The following is a 19218-nucleotide window of genomic DNA, read 5'->3' on the forward strand; positions in this document are numbered from 1 at the left end:
ATTTAATTCATCCAATTAAAGAGTTAATTTGTTGATTTAAAGACACCTGGTTTGGTTAGCCGCATTCAGGGTTAACAGATGGTACAATTTGGCCGGGTCTCTCTTTAATTTGGAAAGTTTTAAATGATATGTTAGCTGATCTGTGAAATGACAGGATTGAATTAACAAGGCGTTGGTCCCACCACAATCAGAATCGTATATTTTGATTGGGGGCTTTGCAGGAGCGGTCGGTCGTAACACAATTCAAATCAGAGCTAGGTAGGAGTGCAGCCATGAAGGCATTAGAAGTGCTGGGGGACCAGAAGTCAATGTAGTCAAGTCTGGTGACAACGGCATGGATGATCGTTTCAGCAGCAGATGGGTGAGACAGGAGATGTTACAGAAGTAAGAAGTCTTTGTGATGGAAAGGGTATGGAGTCAGAAGCTCAACTTGAGGTCAAAAAGGACACCAAGGGTGCATGCAGTCTCTTCAACCTGGGGGGAGTGGAATTGTTGGAAAGGGCATGGGGCCAGAATGACATTGATTGCAGTCTTCCCAATATTTAATTGAAGGAAACTGCAGCTTATCTAGCAGTATGACCACAGAAAGGCAGCTGACTTAATATCTTCAGACAATGTCGCCAAGCAGCAGCACATAAATGAGAGAGGGAAGGGGGCCAAGGACAGATCCTCAGAAGATTCTGAAGGCATAGGTGCGGCACTAGAAGAGAAGCCATTGCTGGAACTCTTGCTACGACAGAATAGGTAAGAGTGGAACCAAGAAAGAACAGTTCTGCTGAGCTGGGTAACTGAGGGGTGCTGGAGGAGGATGGTGTGGTTGGCCGTATCAAGGGCTGCAGAGAGGTCAAAGGAGGGAAAATGCGCCATGATCACAGTCAGAGAGGAAATCGCTTCTGAACTGTAATCGGGCCATTTCAGTGCTACTGCACAGACTGAAATGTGACTGGGGAGATCAAACATATATGGTAGTTTCAGACAAAATAAATGCATTAAATTTTTAAAAAAAAAATACATTTTGAGGTTAGCAAAGATCTTCAATTAAACAAAAACTTTCTTAAAGGGAAGGAAAGGTAACGGGCAGCAACAGTTTAAGGAAATCTATAATAGTAAGGTAAGGACATTTAATGAAAATAGAGAAAAGGTGAAATCAAAATATACTTAGGGTAAATTGAGTCTTTCACTAGCACAATGAAGATTAGGGGGTGATAACATGAACATGTTTAAAATTAAAAGGCATGGGACAGGGTTGATAGGAACAATGCCTTCAGTAGTTGAGGGGCCGTAGGTGCAAGATTAAATGTGAGTGATTTAGAACGGAGGACAGGAGAATCTTCTTCACACACAGAGTTGAGACACTGTGGAATTCACCTCCAGGATTAATGGTTGAGGCAGAAATTGCCAATATTCAGGATTAGTTTGGATAGATGGATGAAGGAAAAGGGGATCAAGGGATAAAAGGAACAGGATGCGTAAATGTGGTCAGGGCTACTTGCTTGTGTGGAGGGTAAACACTGACACAGACTGCTTGGATTCAATGACTTGCTTCCATGTTTTAACCATTATGTATAAAAACAGCATGTTGCAGAGTACTTTTTGACTAACAATTGCTAATAACATTCAGCTTTGTAGAAAACATATAAGGGAGATGGAAAAAACTCAAAGGGATTTTTCCAAATGAAATGGAAAATGAGGGAACGACAGACCGACATTAATGTGGTTATGTGGTAAGGTAATGTACTTTGGAATAGTTTGCAAAATGAAATAAAAAAGATAAGTTGGCATCTTGAGCGTAGATGTCATCTGAAAAGTTTTCACAAAGGATTTAATGGCTAGAATAAAAAACTATTCCAACTTTATCATTTTTATATTCCAGATTTACAGTATTTGCAGGATATTTCTTTTCAATCTCTCACCTTTATACAACGAACAAGTCTTATTCTAAATGGTCTTCCAAACTATCGGGTTAGATAAAGCCCAAATCCATGGAGCCATCTCAGCAGGTCCCCTCCCTTTATTCATTTTTGATTTAGATTTAGAGATACAGCACTGAAACAGGCCCTTCGGCCCACCGAGTCTGTGCCGACCATTAACCACCCATTTATACTAATTCTACACTAATCCCATATTCCTACCACATCCTCACCTGTCCCTATATTCCTCTATCACCTACCTATACTCGGGGCAATTTATAATGGCCAATTTACCTATCAACCTGCAAGTCTTTTGGCTGTGGGAGGAAACCGGAGCACCCGGCGAAAACCCATGCAGACACAGGGAGAACTTGCAAACTCCAGAATTGAACCCGGGTCGCTGGAGCTGTGAGGCTGCGGTGCTAACCACTGTGTCATCAAAGAATCATAGAATGGTTACAGCACAGTAGGATGCCATCGGCCTGAAACGTTAACTCTGTTTCTCTCTCCACAGCAGCTGACAGACCTACTGCATATTTCCAGCATTTTCTGTTTTCATTTCAGATTTCCAGCAACTGCAGTATTTTGCTCTTGTAAACATGAAGAATAAAGGTGGCAGGGCAGGCTGCGGAAGTGGTTAATAAGGTATATGGGATCCTGGGCTTTATAAACAGGCATAGAGTACAAAAGCAAGGAAGTTATGGTGAACCTTTATAAAGCTCTGGTTCAACCTCAACTGGAGTAGTGTCCATTTCTGGGCACCACATTTTAGGAAGCATGTGAAGGCATTAGAGAGGGTGCATAAAAGATTCACGAGAATGGTTCAGGGGATGGGAGACTTAGCTACGAGGATAAATTGAAGAAGCTGGGCCTGTTCTCTTTAGAGAAGAGAAGGTTGAGAGGAGATTTGATAGAGGTGTTCAAAATCATGAGGGGGCAGGACAGAGTAGATAGGGAGAAACTGTTCCCACTGGCGGAAGGGTCAAGAACCACAGGACATGGATTTAAAGGTGATGGGTAAGAGATCCAGAGGCAACATGAGGAAAAACTTTTTTATGCTGCGAGTGGTTAGGATCTGGAATGCACTGCCCGAGAATGTGATGGAGGCAGATTCAGTCGTGGCTTTCGAAAGGGAATTGGATAACGGTCTACAGACTAAAATGTTGAAGGGCTACAGGGAAAGGACAGGGGAGTGGGACTAGCTGAGTTGCTCTTGCAGAGAGCCAGCACAGACATGACGGGCCGAATGGCCTCCTCCTGTGCTGCACCGATGCTATGATTCTCTAATTTGAGAATAATCGGAAAAAAGTGATTAAGTGGAGTTGAAATGCCATTTCTAGCACCTTTTAAAAATGTTTGATGAAGCACCCAACATTTAAAAAAGTTGAAATACAGCTAACGGGGCTGCAAAATTAAACAATTTCAGTCACAGAACATTCAGATTATAAATCCTGTAGCTGCATCGGAGTCATATTATCCACAGGTGTATTGCATTGACTTCTTTGCAAGTACAATGTTTTGAAAAGCAAAACTTTGATTACATTTAATTATACTTAGGAACTATTTGTACTAAGTCTTTAATATAATATTACTTCTCTTTCCTCCCAATGGGTTTTGAAGGAACCACAAATCAAAGCCTCTGAAAACCAGCACATAATTTAAAAATTACATTAGTTGCTGAGGAAGCTACAGAAATACTGCTGTAACTATGACTTTCCTACACAATGAGTTACAGATTAAGCTGCTGTGAAAATACAGAATGCTACATATCTCCAATGAAAGGATTTGGAAAGACATTGTAAGAGTGTTCTCCAAAGACGGTGACTTTTTTTTTAAAATTCCCTGACTGGTTCCTAGAAAATAATTAGTAATTTTCTTTCCCCATTATGGATCAACTAATGGAAAAGTGTGTTCTTTCATACCTCCCGTGTACATCGAGAAATGACAAACTTTAGAGACATCTGCATTTTCCTCCTTTATCAAATGTCTTTGCCACAGTACTTAGATGTTACCAAAGATAAAATGTTTAAATTCAAGACTTTTATTGAGAATTCCCTCCGAATCTGATCATGCGTTGATTCTAATACTTGACATTGTGGTACGAGCAATGCTTTTTTTTTTTGAATTTGGAGAACATTAAAAGTGCAACTGAAAAATGTAAAGATCCATTTTGGGTCATTATCCATTAACTAGCTTCCTCTTTAGTTGTATTTGTTTTCAGCTTCCCTTCTGTACTTCGTAAATGCAGCTGCAGAATTATTATGTTATACAAACTCTGTTTTCAAAGTCACCTCAGAAAAGGTTCAGCAGTTCATGCTTCCCCTTGTCCCGATGCTTTGTGTTAAAAAAAAAACAAATTACAGTTCCTTTCAATGATTTCACACAGAAACGTTCCACTTAAGAGAATGGGGCTTACAAACAGCAAGTCTTGCCACCGTTTGTGAATGGTCAACTCTGCCGTCGAATCACAAAAGATTCAAGAGGTGTTAGGGAATGACGCGTGCCGGAAACTGCTGCCTGTTGTCCTGTTCAGTTTCTGCAACTGAGAGCGAAATCTAGTGAACGTATACAAACTTAGAGAGTCAGGCTTCACACATAGGTGGCAGAAAACAGATTTAGGCATTTCAAACACCGAAAATGCTATTGTAGGAGTTTAATCATCATCTTGTAAATGTTGTAATTTTTTTTCAAAGTCTTTACAAATGAGTGAAGAAGCCAAAGATGGCAGCCATAAAAATATTCTTTGGCAATTTGATTCATTCCTCTTGTTCTTTGTTTTACTGGTACATTTTTTACTCCTCATGCTTGATTCATGGTTTTCATATCTGCTTAAATAGCTCTTCATTGGAGGTTTGCCTACTTTCTTTAATTAATTTCTACATTCTTCACTGCTTGAATTGTGATAGTAACCAAGCAGTGTCCTTAAGAGGCTAGGCCGGGTTTTAGCGACAGCTCCAACTTAGCAGTTAAATATCATAACCATGTTCTGAACCTCAAATTGGCTGTGAGCAATGTAACAGGAGATCAATAAAGTTTCTTTAAATAGTAATTTATACTGAAAACTGGGAGCAAACAGGGAATATAGTGTTACTTACCACAGCTGGTAAGACTGCCAATGTGTTATGTTCGTTCTTCCTTAAAATGGGCCCAAATTCCACACTGCAGTTATAACAGGAAGCCAATTCTATTTTACAATGTATTTTTTTCCCCCTGTTCTTACAGGACCCACACTTTCTAAAAGAAAAAATTCCCAAGGAAAATCTGTAAAACTTGCTACTGAAGAGTATCTATGCAATTCCAGCAGAGAAAATGAAAGCCCAATCCATCAATCAAACTGCCAAAGAAATGGTATCCAAGGCAAAATGGTGATTTTAAGAAACGTTGCGAATGTCAGGTCAGTAATTCATCATGTGAAATAAGATGTTCACCTGTTCAGATTAAGGGAATGTTCAATTCCCTTCCCCACCCCCACAAACCCCAGATGCTCATCCAGGCTGAACCAGGTAGCACACAGCTCAGTTCTGCTCGACCCCGAACTGACCTCCCTGTCCCGCATCCAGTCAATCGCCAAGAAAGGACTTTTCTATTTCCGGAACACCGTACCCCATCTCTCTCCTTTCTGCGTTCAAAGTGCCAACTTTCGTCACTTCTAGAATTAATTTTTTGAATGCGCTACTCGTCCATCTCCCCTTCTGCACCAGTGACAAACTTTGGTTAATTCTGGGGTCCATGGACTTCGTCCCCTCTCAAACAACCCAAGCACACCCACCATCCTTTGATGTTCCAAGCTCTATTGAGTTCACAGACCCCAGCACATCCAATGAACAATGTCCTTGTCCTAATAAACAAATGTACTCATTCTCGCACTCAACCTCATCTGAATGGCCTCATTTAATCATACATCTTAGGCCACACCCACCACTCTTCCAATGCCAGATTTCTGCTCATCCCCTGCTCCATTAAAAAGGTCAATTCTTCAGTCATTAGATCCCATACTTTGGAACTCTCTCCCTAAACAACTTTTGTTTCATTCAAAAGCCTTTTAAACACCGTGCTTTCAGTCTCTCCGCAGTTTTATTTTGGCTCCTACTTGGCATCCGTCTTTTCCCTTTAAAAAGACTCGAAGACATTCTTTTACTTAAGGGCACTATATTAATGCAAGATAATGTATTTATTTTTTAAAACTTCAGCCTGTGTCTTGTTGCGTACATCAACTGAATCAAATCCGAATTAAATCACTATAGAAGCATCTTATTAGTTTTAAATGACAGTACCTGCATCAGCCGTGGACAAATTCAAAGGAGAATAGTTTGATGAGCTTTACATTAAGCAGCAGGACTGAAAGTTGACCTCCATGTTTGTGTAAAAAGTAGTTTGATGCATTTATAAATTTGGTACACTTTTGAAGATTATTGTTTAAGTCGAACATTATAACTATGACTGCTAAACTAGCAAATATTTCTGTAAATTATTCCCAATACCATTGCCTGAATCTCCAACAAAGCACGAATACTAGGAGGAAGTTTTCATGACCCAGTGTACAGCACACAAACCAGGAACATCACCAGTTACTGGAGCGCAAGAAAGCAGGAACAAGGAAATGATCATTTTCTACATGTTAATTCAAGCTAGTTACAATGGCAAATTGTGTCAAAATATTTCTCTAAGCTAAAGCAGGAAGAGATAATACAAACAACTAACTGTACTATCAGTCCACAAAACATTACTATTCTGGTTTTGTTTTTAATTAAAAAAACAGCTAGTTGTTCTGCAGGTATTCAAAATTGCACGCACCCACTTTTATTCCTCTCCTACTTTCACACATTAGTTCATTGACAATATTTTAAACCTATTGGATCTACAATTATTACTGTAAGAGATCAGCATAAAAATAAACAAATGTTTACATTTATCCAGCACCTTATCACGCAGTTGAGATGTCTCAGCGAATTGCTTCCAAGTTTTGCCTCGGATTGTAGTTATGTGTCCAAACATTCTGTGCTCTGACTTTCAGCACATCATTTATAACACAGCAGTATGGAGGGAAAAAAAAATCACTAAAGGATTGCACTGATCAATCTCAAGTCTTAACATAATTTTGCGCGTTGATCATCCCAATATAGCTCAAAAACACTGCAAATGATCGCTTTTCTGTCTGATTTGGATCAGTTTCCTTTCTAATTTTCTTTTGCTCACCTCTTTGTCCATGCTTTCCAAGTCCTCCTTGCAGAGTGTGTAGAGGGGCATTGTCTCAGACATGCTGGGTTGGCGTTTCCGAGCTCCAGCTCGCGACGGTCCAGGCTTCTCCTCACTCTGACTGGAGTTAGGCAGTTCATCGTCATCTAATATCTGATGCTGGTGAGGCTGTACAACTCTGCAACACACAACACAACCTCGTTTTAAGGCAAATTTTCTCCCGAGTAAAATTCTGATTTATTGTATGGGGAGCGGGACAGAAAGAGAAAAGCAGGGTCAAATTTTTTTTTGAATACTGGAACTTTTCCAGTTTTAGCAACTTGGTCCAGCAAAAAATAAACACACACATCTAAAATATTTGAAGGAATTTAATATATTTCTTTCGATCATCCCAGCCCAATTGGAATTGGGAATGAGAATCAAATTGAGAGGGGTCCCATTAGGAGCAATAATGTACAAAAGGGGTTTGGGGAGATTGATTATTTGAAATAATTATGCCATCTGTCCTGCGCTATGTTGAGATTCAAAACATATTACTGTAAAAGGATGCCATAGTTGCACTTGACAAGTTGTAATGCTTAAGATCTATAATGTTAAATCAAACCACTTTTTAAAACTTTTTTTTTCAAATCCCTTTAAGAAAAAACACAAACATGGAAGAGCAGATAAGCTGTAAACAACTGAATTGTCAAGTTATCGTAAAACGCTATAAAAGATGGCATGGTGGTGAAAAACTGAGCTATTCAGTGAATTAAATCACTGGCGTTTCAGCCTTGGATAAAGATTAATCCAAACAAATGGTTTCCTCCTCTCTTGTACCTGCTGCCCACAATGATTCAATTGAAAAACACACCTCGGCAATCTCCATCGGGCCACTGGTAAGGAAGAGTCTAAAGAAAATTTAACTGTTCACTATGAAGAACAACTGATATTAAACTGAAAAATTCACTCAAAACCTGCTAACTATAGCCAATACCAGATATGGAAAGAAATCATTGTGGTGGTGCATCAAAGGGATTTAAAAAAAAAATTCTTTCATGGGAAGTGGGCGTCGCTGGCTAGGCCAGCATTTATGGCCCATTCCTAACTGCCCCTGAGAAGGTGATGGCGTGTGAGCTGCCTTTTTAAAGCCCTGCAGTCCATCTGGCGCGGGTACACCAACAGTACTGATAGGGAGGGAGTTCCAGGATTTTGATCCAGCGACAGTGAAGGAACGGCGATATAGTTCCAAGTTAGGATGGTGTGTGGCTTGGAGGGAACATGCAGATGGTGGCGTTCCCCTGGGTCTGTTTCGTGTCCTTCTAGGTGGTAGAGGTTGCGGGTTTAGAAGGAGCCTTAGTGAGTTGCTGCAGTGCATCTTTCATGTGGTACACACCGCTGCCACTGTGCATTGGTGGTGGAGGGAGTGAATGTTGAAGGCGGTGGATGGAGTGCCAATCAAGTGGGCTGCTTTGTCCTGGATGCTGTCAAGCTTCCTGAGTGTTGCCTGGATGAGTGCAGTTCCAACAAGTGGAGAGTATTCCATCACACTCCTGACTTGTGCCTTGTAGATGGTGGACAGGCTTTGGGGAGTCAGGAAGTGAGTTACTCACCGCAGAATTTCCAGCCTCTGACCGGCTCTTATAGCCAGTGTTTATGTGGCTGCTCCAGTTCAGTTTCTGGTCAATGGTAACCCCCAGGATGTTGATAGTGGGTTATAGGATTATAGCAGGTTGCTGGGATAAATTAGGAGCAGTTTTATTTTGTATCTGTTCTGTATTGTACTTGGTCTCCTCATCGCCAACTGGATATTCAAAGTGGAACAGCGTTATCCTCTCATGTTGTTTCATGGTTTAAGAATGGTGTCTCGGAGTCAGGCAAGTTTCCAAAGCCATGCTTCCAGTGCATAACCGCACTCGAAGAGAGCATGCAGACATATGAACGGAAGTGGGCCATTCAGCTCCTTGAGGCTGTTCTGCCATTCAATTCGATCATGGTTGATCTGTATCACAACTTCATCTACCCACCCTGTCTCCATACCATTCTAAACAGATATACTATCTATGCTGAATTAAACACATATGTATGCAGAGACCACTAACTTTCATTTCTCAGAGTACTAGATCCGGTTTGGAAAGAATCAGACACCTGCAAGACTGAAGACAATACCAACTTGTTGATATGCCATGATGTCTGGCAAATTGTTCATCCCCTCATCTGGGAAAAAAAGGAATGAATTATGACTATTGTTACATGATGCCTCACTGGTTTTCGGCAGTAGCTTATACTGTGGAAAATTTTTTCAAAACAATTGTGGAGATAAATTAGGGACAAAGGATTGCAAAATGAATCTGGGAGAAGAAAGATGATCATAACCATTAATGAGGTAGTTAACCATTCTCCACTTGTACAGTAGTGTTATCAGCAGCATTTCAGTAAAACAAAGTATGGCCGCTTCAACAAAGCGCGTATTCATATAGCGCCTTTAATGTAATAAAACATTCCAAGGAGCTTCACAGGAGCATTATAAAGCAAAATTTGACACTGAGCCACATAAGGAGATATTAGGACAGATAGCCAAAAGCTTGGCCAAAGAGGTAGGTTTTGAGGAGTGTCTTAAAGGATGAAAGTGAGATAGAGAGGCGGAGAGGCTTATGGAATTCCAGAGCTTAGCGCCCAGGTAGCCAAAGGCACGGCCACTAATGGTGGAGTGATTAAAATTAGAGATGTGCAAGAGGCCAGAAATCTTGGAGGGCTGTGGGGCTGGAGCAGATTGCAGAGATCGGGAGGGACGAGGCCATGGAGGGATTTGAAACCAAGGATGTGAATTTTTACGATCAGGGCGTTGCTTGACCGGAGTCAACGTAGGCCAACAAGCACAGGGATGATGGGTGAACGGGATTTGGTGGAAGCAAGGACGGAGCCATTTTCCAGATTGGTATGTTTTGCTCCAACATAGAGTAAATGTGTTGGATCTACTTTTCGGGAAATAGGTTGTGCAATTAGGTAATGCAAGGGTCATCTTGGACCATCTTGGAAATAGCTACCATAGCCATTAGCTTCAACATAAAAATTGAAGAGATGTAACAGTCAGAGATAAACATTGTTTTAAGGCAAGGGAATCAAAGGTTATCGGGGGTAGATGTGAGTGTGGAATTCTAGACACAAACAGATCAGCCCCGATCTTACTGAATAGCGGAGCAAGCTCAAGGGGCCGAATGGCCTGCTTCTGCTCCTAGTTCGTATGTTTGTATGGGCAAAAGAGATTTGGATGAGCTTAAATTTATGGAGGATAGAATGTGGGAGGCAGTATAATTAGATTTTCTTTTTTCAAGTTTGGGGTATGTCTAGATAGAGCATATAGAGTTCTATACAACTGGGATGAAGTACTGGTGATGACAGTGGTGCCATCAATTTAAGGTGATCTTTTAAAAGAATTGCACAAGAAGCATGTTGTCTCTATAAAAACATATTGGATCAGGCCGAGCCTAATCTGAAGTGTTCCTGTTGCAAGTGTTAAGCACAATCATTGCTAAAGCTCAGGGCACTTTTCAGTTGCCGCAAGGTATGGAGCATTTAACTGTCTATTAATATTCAGTGTAATGAAGAAAATTATAAATCAGTTGTTTCTAAGTTTTGTTAGCACAGGTTTTCCTAAAGGCAGCCCACAGGCACAAATCCAATATACCCAAATTTTCTTTGACAGTTTCATGGTTATACAAAGAAATTGATCAACCAGGTGAATCTGCCTTGACAGGAAAAATGACATTCTGAGCACGTGTGTGTCAAATGACATTCTTTCCCCTGCATGTATCGTTTTATTAAGGGCCTAGATGACTCATGCCATTTTTATTACGTCAGGTTTTATTACCCGATTTAAATGAGGAAAGAAACATCGAGTTGTATTATGCTTCAGGACATTTTTTGCATACTTGGCAATCATTTTGGTGTCAAACACTGGGGCATAATACAAATTCCCTTATGATAAAAAAAAATCAAAAACCATCAATCAGTGTTTGTTAATTTTATTTTGTTGTAAAACAGTGTAGTCATGTAGAAGCTGAACCATTAAAAAACCAATGATGTGATAACATCTCATTGATATTGAGTTAAAATGATTAATGTAAACATTAATCTTTTGGTCATCTCTATACTTTGCACAGTGGCAATTTTTCACACAGCACTCTTCCCCTTTCGAATCAGGCAATCACTGGCATTGCACAACAGAGTCTATTTTGTTAAAAAAAAGTGTCACTGGGCTTATTTAGCACATTAGTACCAGTATAATTGAGAAAAATTGCACAAGTCAGTAAATTTTAATGTATGGTATTCTTAATTATCACCTCAAATTGCTCCCACCACCAATGTCAGACCTGTAACTAGAAATACATAGCACCTCAAAGTATCCCGAGACAGTCCCTAAAGATCAAAATCAATCATTGCACTGCTAGGTATTTTCACAGTTCACATGGCTGAGGCAAAATAGGACTTTATCTGACCTGGACAATTTTACATCTGTAGGATAAATCAATTAAAAAGATTACATGAGTTGCCCATGTCTGCAAGAGATTTCCTTGGTTTTAGGTCAATACATAGGTGACTAATACACTTGCAGGTTGAATTACAATTATACTCACCAATTACTCAATGCAAATATCTATCATAAATGGGTTATCATTGTTTCAGTCGACACTGCATTGGCCAAAGCAATGTTCACTACCCACTGACACGTGTTCTTCCGCGTTATTACTTTCTGCGAATTCATCTTGGTGATGACAATTTGAGAATGTCAGATGTTAAAGCCAAGATATCTGAAAAGACAAGCACCACCAAAGGCAAGACCCATCCTGGGCCAGTAACTCAGTGTTGCCTGCTCAGATCCAACCTATTGAAAACTTATCTCCAATGAGGCTGCTTCTGCATCAAACGAAAAATGTGGTTATAAGCAGGGATGTTCTCACAATCTGCAGTCTTGTTTGTGCTGCAATGATTCTATGATTCTATTTGCAGCATCTCTGTAAAAAGTGCAAGGGTGCTAGAAACCATCAAAGCGTACGTACATGCCATCAGAGCCTACATTAAGATCCTATTTAGTTCCTGTGTGCGGAACTAAAAGAATGATAAATGCTGTTTTTTTCCTTTAAATCAACCCCATTATCTACAGGGCCAGAACTTGCTGCAGCAAGACTTCTTATGGCTTGTGTTGTTAGACGGTGCCTGCACCCTTCAGCTCAAAGAACCTTTGCTCCATAACCGGTTGGAAATGCAAATGGATAACAGTGCAGAGAGGACAGTCGATCATCTGGGACCTTAGTGAACAACAAGACCAGCTGGCTATTTCTTTAATCAATGAGGTTTGGGATACAGAGGAAAGGCGGAGAAGGAAAAAGGGTGAACTGGAGTCAAATTAGCTAGAAAGAGAGTAATGAAGAGAGGGAACAAAAATTTGGATTAACAGAGTAAAAACATAAGATAAATTAAAAATTTGAGATTATTAAAATTTCTAACAATTGACTTTTTTGACTGTGTACAAGATTGAGATTGAACTGTTTAAACTTCACATTCTGGTACAGAGAGGTTGATTGGCATTGCAATAACAATTCTTCTTTGGCCTCCTCATCTCGAGAGACAATGGGTAAGCACCTAGAGGTGGTCAGTGGTTTGTGAAGCTGCGCCTGGAGTGACTATAAAGGCTAATTCTAGAGTGACAGACTCTTCCACAGGCGCTGCAGATAAAATTGGTTGTCAGGGCTGTTACACAGCTCTGTCCTTGCACTTCTGTCTTTTTTCCTGCCAACAGCTAAGTCTCTTCGACTCGCCACTCTTTAGCTCCGCCTTAATGACTGTCCGCCAGCTCTGGCGATCACTGGCAACTGACTCTCACGACTTGTGGTCAATGTCACAGGACTTCATGTCGTGTTTGCAGACGTCTTTAAAGCAGAGACAGGGACGGCCGGTGGGTCTGATACCAGTGACGAGCTCGCTGTACAATGTGTCCTTGGGGATCCTGCCATCTTCCATGCGGCTCACATGGCCAAGCCATCTCAATTGCCGCTGGCTCAGTAGGGTGTATATGTTGGTGATGTTGGCCGCCTCGAGGACTTCTGCATTGGAGATACGGTCCTGCCACCTGATGCCAAGGATTCTCCAGAGGCTGCGAAGATGGAATGAATTGAGACGTCACTCTTGGCTGACATACGTTGTCCAGGACTCGCTGCCGTAGAGCAAGGTACTGAGGACACAGACTTGATACACGCGGACTTTTGTGTTCCGTGTCAGTGCGCCATTTTCCCACACCCTCTTGGCCAGTCTGGACATAGCAGTGGAAGCCTTTCCCACGCGCTTGTTGATTTCTGCATCGAGAGACAGGTTACTGGTGATAGTTGAGCCTAGGTAGGTGAACTCTTGAACCACTTCCAGAGCGTGGTCGCCGATATTGATGGATGGAGCATTTCTGACGTCCTGCCCCATGATGTTCGCTTTCTTGAGGCTGATGGTTAGGCCAAATTCATTGCAGGCAACCGCAATCCTGTCGATGAGTCTCTGCAGACACTCTTCAGTGTGGGATGTTAATGCAGCATCGTCAGCAAAGAAGAGTTCCCTGATGAGGACTTTCTGTACTTTGGTCTTCGCTGTAAGACGGGCAAGATTGTTCAACCTGCCATCTGATCTTGTGTGGAGGAAAATTCCTTCTTCTGAAGACTTGGACGCGTGAGAGCGCAAAAGGGAGAAGATCCTAAAAAATGTAGATGCGAGAACACAGCCCTGTTTCACGCCACTCAGGATAGGAAAGGCGTCTGATGAGGTGCTGCCATGTTGAATTGTGCCTTTCATTTTGTCATGGAATGAGGTGATGATACTTAGTAGCTTTGTTGGACATCCAATCTTTGTTAGTAGTCTATTATCACATCGTTAAAAAGGTACTTGCGCTATCAAATGACCAGATTTGACTTTCTGCAGTGAGTTTAAAGGGCAGTTATTGTGCAAATCCAGCAAGCTCCTAAAAATAACGGGACGGCTAAGGGCAAGAATGCTGTTTGCGCAAAGCAAATGGCGGAACGGCGTAAATCGGCCAGATTCAGGAGATTCTCAACTCATGGCACATCTCTTCATCCCCTGAACTTACTGCCCAGTTCTTGCATTAATAATGGCGTGCATCATTAACACACCGTTATTTATCCAGCAAGATCCGGCCCAGAATGTTTGTTTGGTTATTGTACTCCCTTCGTGTCTTAACTATCTTTCTGTTGTCCATTATTTTACCTGTATAGAAACCTGGACAAGTTTTTTTTTGGATGCATGAAGTGGCTGAGTGGTGTACTATTTTGCTGCTGAGTTAATGGGAGATGGTGGTGAGCATTCTAAGTGCACTTTAATGAAACGAAGGACCATGACAGAATCAGGAGCTATTACAGCTCAACAACACCAGAAATTTCCAGAGAGAAGTCGATAAAGTTGATGCCCTGTCAGTTATCAGCCAGCTTCTGACACTGCTCTCCTAGACCGGACTGTCCTATTGGAGTTGCGTTCATTAAGTGACCATTAGATGAGGAGTTCAGCAGAATTGAGAGAGTATCTTACTGTCCTTGGGTCTTCAAAAGGCTTTATCTTGCATCACACACCATATTCAGGTCATGCTTGCCTTTATTTAATATGTTGCCCCCTCTTGCAAAAGATTACACCAACTTTAGTCATTTAACATATTGGAAAACTGGATTTCAGTAATCGATATGGGTGAAATACTAGGTTGGTACAGTCATTTTTAATGAAAGTAATGCTCTAAATTAGTGTGAGGGCTGCAACGTAATAGCTCTACAGACTACAGCCAATACAACTTGCAGTAAGTCCACTGACTAGGTACAGAAACAGGTACGATGGGTCAAATGGCCACCTTCTGTGATGTGCCATTCAATGATTAACAAATTTCATCCATACATACCTGAAAATTATCCTGACAGTTAGCTATAAAGAAAAAATACCAAAGAAAAGAAATATTAGGGTAGGTCCAAAAGCGTGGTCAAAGAGGTAGGGTTTAAGGATCGGCTTAACGGAGGACAGAGAGGTAGGAAAGGCAGAGGGGTTTGGGGAGGGAATTCCAGAGCTTAGGGCCTAGGCAGCTGAAAGCACGGCCACCAATGGTGCAGCAATGGAAATCGGGGATGCTCAAGAGGCCAGAATTGGAGGAGTGCAGAGATCTGGAAGAATTGTAGGGCTGGAGGAGGTTACAGAGATAGGGAGGGGAAAGGCCATCAAGAATTTTGAAGACGAGGATGAGAATTTTAAAATTGAGGTGTTGTCAGACCGGAAACCAATGTACCTCAGCAAGCAGAATTCCAGGAACTAAATACACAAAGACGTGTGTCAAAAATCATTAGCAGCTCAGAGAATTCGTTTTAAAAAAAAAACTCAACTGGCATATTTAGGTCAGTGCAGTACAGCAAGATGGCTGCAGTATGCAACAGAGAAATAGTATATTGTGTCAAGTTAGTGTTACATGGGATGTGAATCAGTGGTCAAACAAAGGACATATGGAAAGTTCACATAATCTGGTGCAACTAGGATCAGCTATTCTTTTCCAGATTACACAAATCTGATCACTGTATTATAACAGCAAGAGGTAAGAGCTCAGGTTGGAATGCATCCCATTCAATTTATTGATTCAAAGAATTTATGCTGTCTACAATATTAGTGAACCACTAACAGATTTTCTGCTTCACTGAACATTTTTCACTTACAAAAAGGCATTTTCCCATTTTGTTTCTTAAGGAATCTTTGGGTTGGCCATAGCTTACAACCCTGAGAGAGATTAAGCAGTTGTATCTGATCTTTCATCTATCAAGAGCCAAGTCCAGGCATAGTTTTCGTTCTTCACAGTGACAGTAATCCTCAACTAACTTGCGGTCTAATGCACAAAAATGCATTCTAAAATTAACGGAAATATAACAGAATTACACCAGGGAAGGGAGAGAAGCACCTACCAACAGCAGCATAACATCGCTCATTTATTCCAATGGACATTTCGACCACCCTTCGGCTTTAGTTACCATCATTCAACATCATATGCATGATCAAGCTAATTTAAGTTTGATAATGTAGTCTCAACAATTTTGGAACACACAGCCCAGAAACCACAATTTATACTTAGCGCCAGTGCTCCATGGTACTGTCTAACTATTTTCCAGTTAATAAGTTAATGCACCATAGTTTGGTCAATTTGGAAACCATTATTCATTGATTTAAGGATTATAAATTAAGGCATCCTGTCAATGAATCTAAGGATAGCCTTTAGTCTGAATAAGTATCCATCTACATCGTCTCCAATTAAAATAATCAGATGTGTGGTATAGCATACAATCTACTAACTTAAAGAATAATTTGTGGTATAGTATATAATATGCCAATTAAGGTATAACATGTAGTATGCCAATAATAAAGCAACTAAAACTGTGATAATATATAACATTTCCATTAGTAGAGACTGTGTGATAGCAATTAGTTAATATAATAGCTCGGACTGCCTCAGACCAGTGGGCACCTAAATAGGCCACTTTTAAACTCAAAGATAATGCAGCAATTTTTTTAAATTGTGCAAGCACAGTGAACATCACGACTGTTAAATAAGATACAAAATCATGAAGAATAAGGACACCTTTATATCATGTGCAATTCCAGAAATCACAGGTTTCATAAATCATAGAAATTACAGCACAGATGAGGTCAACCAAATCAACACACCTGCACCAGTGACAGGAAGTCATCTGTGATGTCCAATTTGTTTTTAAGCCAGTCATAGGAATTGGCGAGGCACTGGAGAAAGCATGAACAACAACTTACCTCAGCTTTCATATCCAGGGGGAGTCAAAATATATTCTTGTACAATCCTTTAGTAAGCCTCAAAGAGGAAATCTCTTTTCAAAAAAAAAAATCTTCCGAGAATCAAAACGATATGGTATGGTTGGAGAAGGAGGGAGAGAGGGGAAATAAAAGTTTATCTGGAATAGCAGGAAAGGGGACTCTCGGGTAGTCACTTGACAAGAGAGGCCAAAATGTCACACACAAGACCGGCTCCAGATTTATAATATAACTTCATTAGCGCCAAAGGGAAGTTTCTCCCCATCTAGTCTGCCCAGGTCTGCACTAGCATTCTGATTAAATACAGAAAGTAAAACAAGGGAAATAAATAATATTTCAAAATGAGGCAGTGTAAGAGAAAGGCAAAAGAGAAAATTAGAAAAGAGTGAAATACACATTAATAAGACAATGGGCTTTGTACAAATATGGGCTTTTGCGGGATTAGGCATTGCAAGAGTTAAATAAGGCTAGGCTTTTCTCTAAAAGCTTCTTTCTGCAAAAGCACACTGCTTTGGACAATGTGCTGACTGCAGAGAGGGATTGTGTCACAAGTGGCCTTGATACTGCAAAAGAACTAATTATTTTTGTTCGAAAAAAGGAACAGTACAGGGTGAAATTTGGGGCTGTCTGCAGACTTATCTCCCATTTCTTCAGAAATGCGCACATTTTTGTTAAGTTCCGTTTATTAATTTTCAGCATTAAGCTTTGCTAGACTGTAGTTTAACACTAAAATTGCCAGTTTATAGTTTTTAAGTTAGTATAGTTTTTGTTTTGAGACCAAGTGGGCCCACATCAGAGACGCCATCTATGAGTCAGCTTTGACCACCTACGGCAAAAGTGCGAAGAGAAATGCAGACTGGTTTCAATCTCATAATGAAGAGCTGGAACCTGTCATAGCCGCTAAGCGCATTGCACTGTTGAACTACAAGAAAGCCCCCAGCGATTTAACATCCGCAGCACTTAAAGCAGCCAGAAGTACTGCACAAAGAACAGCTAGGCGTTGCGCAAACGACTACTGGCAACACCTATGCAGTCATATTCAGCTGGCCTCAGACACCGGAAACATCAGAGGAATGTATGATGGCATGAAGAGAGCTCTTGGGCCAACCATCAAGAAGATCGCCCCCCTCAAATCTAAATCGGGGGACATAAATCACTGACCAACGCAAACAGATGGACCGCTGGGTTGAGCACTACCTAGAACTGTACTCCAGGGAGAATGCTGTCACTGAGACTGCCCTCAATGCAGCCCAGCCTCGACCAGTCATGGATGAGCTGGACATACAGCCAACCAGCCCTTTCCTATCCTGAGTGGTGTGAAACAGGGCTGTGTTCTCGCACCCACACTTTTTGGGATTTTCTTCTCCCTGCTGCTTTCACATGCGTTCAAATCCTCTGAAGAAGGAATTTTCCTCCACACAAGATCAGGGGGCAGGTTGTTCAACCTTGCCCGTCTAAGAGCGAAGTCCAAAGTACGGAAAGTCCTCATCAGAGAACTCCTCTTTGCTGACGATGCTGCTTTAACATCTCACTCTGAAGAATGCCTGCAGAGTCTCATCGACAGGTTTGCGTCTGCCTGCAATGAATTTGGCCTAACCATCAGCTTCAAGAAAACGAACATCATGGGGCAGGACGTCAGAAATGCTCCATCCATCAATATTGGCGACCACGCTCTGGAAGTGGTTCAAGAGTTCACCTACCTAGGCTCAACTATCACCAGTAACCTGTCTCTAGATGCAGAAATCAACAAGCGCATGGGTAAGGCTTCCACTGCTATGTCCAGACTGGCCAAGAGAGTGTGGGAAAATGGCGCACTGACACGGAACACAAAAGTCCGAGTGTATCAGGCCTGTGTCCTCAGTACCTTGCTCGACGGCAGCGAGGCCTGGACAACGTATGCCAGCCAAGAGCGACATCTCAATTCATTCCATCTTCGCTGCCTTCGGAGAATACTTGGCATCAGGTGGCAGGACTATATCTCCAACACAGAAGTCCTTGAAGCGGCCAACACCCCCAGCTTATACACACTACTGAGTCAGCGGCGCTTGAGATGGCTTGGCCATGTGAGCCGCATGGAAGATGGCAGGATCCCCAAAGACACATTGTACAGCGAGCTCGCCACTGGTATCAGACCCACCGGCCGTCCATGTCTCCGTTATAAAGACGTCTGCAAACGCGACATGAAATCGTGTGACATTGATCACAAGTCGTGGGAGTCAGTTGCCAGCATTCGCCAGAGCTGGCGGGCAGCCATAAAGACAGGGCTAAATTGTGGCGAGTC

General features: G+C 41.5%; 1 protein-coding gene across 2 annotated transcripts in view; it reads right to left on the reverse strand.

The window, feature by feature from the left end:
• ctdp1 (CTD (carboxy-terminal domain, RNA polymerase II, polypeptide A) phosphatase, subunit 1) overlaps positions 1 to 19218 on the reverse strand; it is a 331549-nt gene that overhangs the window by 163380 nt on the left and 148951 nt on the right. For both annotated transcript variants that reach the window (XM_068032467.1, XM_068032465.1), the window contains exon 11: positions 7107 to 7284. In XM_068032467.1, coding sequence (XP_067888568.1) covers positions 7107 to 7284 — 178 coding nt within the window. The remainder of the gene's footprint in view (positions 1 to 7106; positions 7285 to 19218) is intronic.

Source organism: Heterodontus francisci, chromosome 5 (assembly GCF_036365525.1).
Source record: "Heterodontus francisci isolate sHetFra1 chromosome 5, sHetFra1.hap1, whole genome shotgun sequence".
Classification (NCBI taxonomy): Eukaryota; Metazoa; Chordata; class Chondrichthyes; order Heterodontiformes; family Heterodontidae; genus Heterodontus; species Heterodontus francisci.